General features: G+C 46.1%; 1 protein-coding gene and 1 long non-coding RNA gene across 2 annotated transcripts; one reads left to right on the top strand and one right to left on the bottom strand.

Annotated features, from left to right (window-relative positions):
* Positions 1-203: 203 nt before the first annotated feature.
* On the bottom strand, positions 204-1203 carry LOC111840335 (uncharacterized). Its single transcript, XR_002837386.2, has 2 exons — positions 727-1203; positions 204-362 (listed from the first exon to the last, which is right to left on the bottom strand). It is a non-coding gene; the product is annotated as an uncharacterized lncRNA (long non-coding RNA).
* A 101-nt stretch (positions 1204-1304) lies between these two features.
* krt5 (keratin 5) lies at positions 1305-6666 on the top strand. Its single transcript, XM_023805040.2, has 9 exons — positions 1305-1994; positions 3625-3833; positions 3973-4033; positions 4121-4216; positions 4314-4478; positions 4569-4694; positions 4848-5068; positions 5162-5241; positions 5479-6666. The coding sequence occupies exons 1-9, from the start codon at positions 1419-1421 to the stop codon at positions 5736-5738; spliced, it is 1794 nt and encodes a 597-aa protein (XP_023660808.2). The 5' UTR covers positions 1305-1418; the 3' UTR covers positions 5739-6666.

The raw sequence follows: 6666 nt of genomic DNA, 5'->3' as shown, positions 1-6666 counted from the left end.
ACTGACTATCAACTTATCTAACCCTAACCCTAACCCTAACCCTAACCCTAATGAATCAGAGGATGACATCAAGGGACCTTCAAAAGGAAACATTAAGTGGTGTGAAGTGCACTGCTAGGACAGTTCATGTCAGGTTCCTAGAAGCAGGACTGAAATCCCAGCAAGACAGAAGCCCATCAATAAGAAACAGAGAAGTACCATGCTGCCGTTTGCAAATAAAATTTATTAAAAATTATACATATATATGACTGAAATCCTTAAATAAGAGCTGGCTCCTGTGCGCCTTGCTTCTGGAATTGCTAGCACACCTGAGAAGGACAATCTGAATGGCTCTCCAGACGCGCGTTTCACAGAAGCGCCATCTGCAGGAAAACAGAGGTATATCACAAAGTTTGCACAGATAGAGAGGCATTGTCTTTAGTCTTGGCTTGGTATTGCTTAATCGGTTTTTAAGGAAACAAAAACCTGAACTTGTGAAAACACAGCAAAATTTTTCATCTCCCTTAGGTATTGAAAAATTTTAGGAAAGCACATTAGCAGCTATTTAGCTATTTTATTTAATCTATTTTGTAGTATCAAGAGTATTCTTTAAACATACACATGCGAAGTATGCAACGGGTATTAATATCCCACAGAGTGAGTCACAAGGTCTTTGTGGCTAAACGACAAGACACTCTGTATTTAATTCTGTATTTAACAGCCCATATTAGCCCATGTTAGGCTGACCTTCATCAGCAAGCTTTTCGGTTTGGTGCAGAAGGCTCCCTCCGTTCTCCTGCGATGCTGACAGCAAACCTCCTGGTTTAGCTAGAGCTCAAGGTACTGTAAAGCAGAATACCAGTTATTTCCCATTAGGCAGACCTTGAAACTGCACTCCAGTGCATAAAATTTAGACAAATCCGGAAGCTTTGGGGAAAAAGACTTTCTTACATAGAAAGCACAGAACGGTGTTTAACTATTAACGGTTAATTCATCACACTGCTGGACTGTGTCAGGACGTGCCAGCACTTACACAGAGAAATTTGACAAGGGTTTCATGGACATAAGGCACAGGCACAGAAGGAACAGAAAGAAGAAAACACATAGCAAAGATACGTCTGAATTCTTCATCAGTACCCCTCCCCCAGATCTCCTAACCTCCTAACTCTTGCTGTTTTTTGCTTGGGTGTGGCAAAAGCTTATCAATTTACACTGGCCCCATACCTGTTAAACAGGATGGACGTGTAATTGAGGTGGGAGGAGCTACAGAGTGATCAGGCAGCCGAGGCTCCGCCCCATCCCAGAAAAAACAGATTTAAGGCAGGCAGCTCCAGTTAGTCACACAGAGGGAGTTCACTTTCCTTCTTTGTGAACCTGCTCCTTCTGGTCTTTTCCTCTTTTTTTTTCTCCTTCTGACACCCCACTAAGTTCCAGAGAACATGACATCAATGAAGACGACCATTAGGACCAGTGGAAGCGTAGCTGGAGGCGGCTATGGTGGTGGCGGCGGCGGCAGCAGGAGACCTTTCTCCAGCCAATCTGCGATCATCTCGGGCGGAAGCCGCATGAGCGGCGCAGCTCGGGCTGGTAGTGTGAGGGGTCTTGGCCAAGGTCTTGGTGGTGGCTCAAGCTACACCTACAGCTTTACTTCTGGCGGTGGTGGTGGCGGTGGTGGAATGGGCTTAGGCGGTGGCCTTGGCTTCGGCGGTGGAGGTGGAGGTGGTGGTTTTGGCAGTGGAGCTGGTTTTGGCGGTGGTTATGGTGGTGGCAGCGGTTTTGGTGGTGGCGGTGGTTTTGGTGGTGGCGGTGGTTTTGGTGGCGGTGGTTTTGGTGGCGGTGGCTTCGGTGGAGCTGGAGGTGGCCCCTTCATTGCCCCCATCACTGCCGTCCAAGTCAACAAGAGCCTGCTGGCCCCCCTCAATCTGGAGATCGACCCCAACATCCAGGTCGTCCGCACTCAGGAGAAGGAGCAGATCAAGACCCTCAACAATCGCTTCGCTTCCTTCATCGATAAGGTCAGTGCTTTTATGCTTCTTTTAGTGCTGTTGCTGAACTATAGGAATCAGCATGCTGTGGGATATAGCAGGTGGACGCAATTTCATTAAGCTCGATTAGCGCCGATTAAATAACTATGCGACGTAGTTGCTGGAGGATGCACTTTGAAGCAGTGCGGCATTAGGTTAGTGCAGTAACTGCGTTAGGTTGCATATGAGCTGTTCACCACTGAGCTCTTGACATTGAATAGGAGTAAGGGATTCTTTCTTTCAAGCTGCTATCAGTCATTAAAGTTTCAAAACCTGATCCTTGAATGGCAAATCCTTGCGAGACAATGTGCTAGCTAGAGGGAAACTGGATGAGCGTTGTGAGATGCCCAAAAACTTTATCACACCAAACATATTCTTTTTGTAGTGTTCAAAGCCACGTTTGCAACATGTTCATGTGAAAAAAAACGGCGCTCCACCTCCTACTGGGTATGCCAAATAGATACAAAGTAATTATCTCAGGGATAGAGTTTGGAAACCCAAACCATTTTCAGGCTGTCACTATCTAAATAAGGGTGGGGATCAGGTTATCATCTGTTCCCCTTCTGCTCTGAGTCACCGGCTTCAGAAGGCCAGAGGTGTGCATTATTCCCAAGCTTGCAGACAGGTCAGTGTCTGCCCCCTGCTGGCTGTAAAGTTTTGACTGCATTTCTTACTGAGGTGCCATAGTTTGTCGACGTGATGCTAAAATTTAAGCAAAACCCATATGCAAGAATTTGCCTTCGCCTCTTTAGATGCTTTGCTTAACCTTGACTGGCATTTATGAATTTATTGTTCTCCAATTGCAGTAAAAAAAAAATACAGTTCCTTAACTACTCCTTGAGCTGTAGACTGCAAAAACGTGGCACTTCCGGAGTATCAAAGACACCAGCAAAAGTGGACAAAAGCAAATAAACCACTAGTATGATATACGAACATCATTGTTCTTTTACAGTTTAACTTTACAGTGCTGTTGGCTAACTTTGGCAAGGTTTAACTAAACAAGATCATTCATAAAACTAAGAGTGCCGGGGGCTAAGGTGTGGTGTAATTACCATTGCAGTGACTACACCTAGGGTTGGGTTCTGGTGCGGCAAGCTGGAACAAGAATGCTCAGTCTCATCCGCTACAGCAAATCCTCCTTGGGTGTTGTCTGAATCTTGCACATGCTCCTTGCCCCAAAATGATTTTTGAAGACAGGGGTTGTGCACAGGGAAAGCTTTAACATGTTCAGAACGCTCTATTAGGTGACTTCACTGAGAAGCAACTTTTTAGCTCTGAAATTGACTGCGTCAGCCCCACCCAAATGGCCTCGACTCAGCAACAGTCTGCTGGAGATACTGCTCCTTCTGCAGTAGCTGCAGACTAGTATGTCTAAACTGAACAAAACTAATAGATATTTTTTAGATATCAAACAGGGCTTCAATGTCACTGTGATCAAGCCTACATTTGTTCACAAGTAATAAAAACCAGGAATGAGGAGGAAGATCCTGGAAATGCTGCGGTTCAGCTCTTTCCCACATTTCTCTCTCTCCCCCAGGTTGGACTTCTGGCTAATACCATTCTGGCTTATACTTTACTACGATACTATTCTCATAACCTTTTTATGTTCATATTTCCTCAGGTGCGGTTCCTGGAGCAGCAGAACAAGATGCTTGAGACCAAGTGGAGCCTTCTTCAGGATCAGACCACCACCACCTCCAATATCGATAGCATGTACGAGGCCTACATCGCTAACCTCCGCAGGCAGCTCGATGGCCTGGGCAACGAGAAGGTCCGGCTAGAGGGTGAACTGAAGAACATGCAGAACCTGGTGGAAGACTTCAAGAACAAGTAAGGAATAACAATCTCTTTGATGCTACAATAAAAGCTCAGTAGAAGTCAAGTGAGCAGGGAGTTTTATCATGTTTTTATTTCAGAAGAGTAATATTATACTATCCATTCAAGATTCTTATCTATCCTTTCTCTGTAGATATGAAGATGAAATCAACAAGCGTGCCACAGTAGAGAATGACTTTGTCCTGCTGAAGAAGGCAAGTAATTTACAGCTACCATGTTTAAATGTCTTTGTTTGTTAGGCAGGCTTGAATAAAACCTAATTTTCCTCAACACTCTTCCAGGATGTTGACGGCGCTTACATGAACAAGGTGGAATTGGAAGCCAAGGTTGACGCCCTTCAGGATGAAATCAATTTCCTCCGGGCTGTCTACGAAGCGGTACGGCCATTTCTGCAGTCTGAACTGCCCAAGTCATTTCTTTTTTCCAGTATAAGCAGGCAACATCTATGTCATCCTTTTCTGCTTTCTATTCTAGGAGCTGCTAGAGCTGCAGGGTCAGATCAAGGACACCTCAGTGGTGGTGGAGATGGACAACAGTCGCAACCTGGACATGGACTCCATCGTGGCTGAAGTGCGCGCCCAGTATGAAGATATCGCCAACCGCAGCCGTGCAGAGGCTGAGTCGTGGTACAAACAGAAGGTGTGTGATTTTGTGAACTTGTCCCATATCACCCACCCAGATAATTAACATTTAAGCAGCTCACTTACTACTCTGCGCCCTTTTTTCCAGTATGAGGAGATGAAGAGTTCCGCTGGCGTGTATGGAGATGACCTGCGCAACACCAAGGGCGAGATTGCGGAGCTGAACCGCATGATTACCCGCCTGCAGAATGAGATCGAGGCAGTCAAGGGGCAGGTGAGACGTTAACCTCCACATATATTTCCATCAGAAGGAAGACAAATCATGTTTATGCTAGGTGGGAGAGTTGCACAATGTATGTGAGACACTTCAGATTGAGGGAAAACTCAATAGTAAAACTCTAACCTGTGTCATATTCGTTTTGGTTAGCGGGTTAACCTGGAGGGTCAGATTGCGGAAGCTGAGGAGCGTGGAGAGTTAGCAGTGAAGGACGCCAAAGCTCGCATTAAGGACCTAGAGGACGCCCTGCAGAGAGCTAAGCAGGAAATGGCACGCCAGGTGCGTGAGTACCAGGAACTTATGAATGTCAAGCTGGCCCTGGACATTGAGATCGCCACGTACAGGAAGCTGCTGGAAGGAGAGGAGCACAGGTAAGAGAGAAGCATTAGAAATCTTTTAAATACTATTAACATTCTTCAGGTGGCAGACAGCTTAGAATTCACGTCTATTTCTAATCTCCAAAGGATCTCGACTGGAGGTGGAAGTGCCACTATCCATGTACAGCAGTCATCCAGCGGCGGAGGCGGAGGCGGCGGCGGCGGAGGTAAGTGTTCTTCGTACTTGTTGTCTTCTATCAATGCGTAGTCCATTGTCTGCTAAAGCTGGGAGAGTGGACCGTAGACTATATGGTAGTGTAGCACAGTACTGCATAGTAGGTTTTCCCTATTACAAGGTAACCTCTTGGTGTAGATTGCACAGAGGCATGAGGTGAACAGTTTGTGTTAGTGACAGAGACTCAAGTGCATCTACCACGACTTTCTGACCTCTTTCTCTGTTTCAGGATTCAGCCTGGAATCTGCCCTTGGTGGTGGTGGAGGAGGAGGAGGTTATGGCTACGGCCTTGGCGGTGGAGGTGGTGGGGGCTACGGCATGGGCATGGGCGGAGGCGGAGGCGGGGGCTACGGCATGAGCGGGGGCGGAGGCTACAGCATGAGCGGGGGCTCCGGCATTGGAGGAGGCCTCGGCGGCGGAATCGGGAGCAGTAGCTCCACCATCACCAAGTCCAGGATGACCACCTCTTCTTCTGGTAGACTCTTCTAGAGAGGAGACCCCCCTATCCCACATCCCTACCTAATGCTAGCCCATGCACATCCATAAATGCAAATTATGTTACTGTTTTTCCCCTTACAAATAACGACAGAGCTTTCACTGGTCTCGAGTGCTAGGAACGTGCATCCTGCCTAGATTTTCACACATGACGGCACATTCTGGGGAAAGAAAATACAAAGAGATGAAAGTCATTTTCTGTGGCTGGAAGCAACTTCGACATCATTTCCTCTTACATTAAGTCAAGGCTGAGAAAAATTCCATAACATGATTTCCTTTCTTAAGTTTTATTTCTTCCTTCATTTCACCAACACAGATCTATGGAAAAAAAAATTAACGAGAGATAAAGCAGGACCGAGGACTGGTAATGAGTGGCAATGAAATATGTCACTGTTCCAAGGTATTTGGAATAGTAAAAGTCAATGCTTGTGCAATAGCAGGGAGTGACAGTGAAATGGTAAGAGAACAGCAGCTGTAACACTGATCTCACACTGTGGTGCTGGCCAACCATACTGCAGATGTACCAAAAGCAGCTGTGAGAGGTGTCCTCTGCATGTAGAGAGACCGACACACAGTCGGATGTCATATTTCAGTCCACTTCTGTCCTAGTGCCCCTTGACTCTATGGGGCCTTTCTGTGGCCAAAATGGAAATTCGAGGTGTCTTTTCCCACGAAGGAGGCGGTCTGTGCTGAACTAGCCTTAAGAAATCCAGAGGGCCAAATTCAGTTTTTGCTCGTTCACTTTTTTTTTTTTGCCAGGGACGACACCAGAAAGGGTTGTAAACGGCTTTCTTTTTTTGTTGTATTTTGTTTCTTTGAAATTTGAGCAAAATAAAAAGCTGACTGTCATGACCAGATTTATGCTAAAATAATTGACAATGTAACACCAACATCCTGAATAAATCTGAGTTGTACAATTACA

Source organism: Paramormyrops kingsleyae, chromosome 6 (assembly GCF_048594095.1).
Source record: "Paramormyrops kingsleyae isolate MSU_618 chromosome 6, PKINGS_0.4, whole genome shotgun sequence".
NCBI lineage: Eukaryota > Metazoa > Chordata > Actinopteri > Osteoglossiformes > Mormyridae > Paramormyrops > Paramormyrops kingsleyae.
This window is presented reverse-complemented; position numbering and strand designations above follow the sequence as displayed.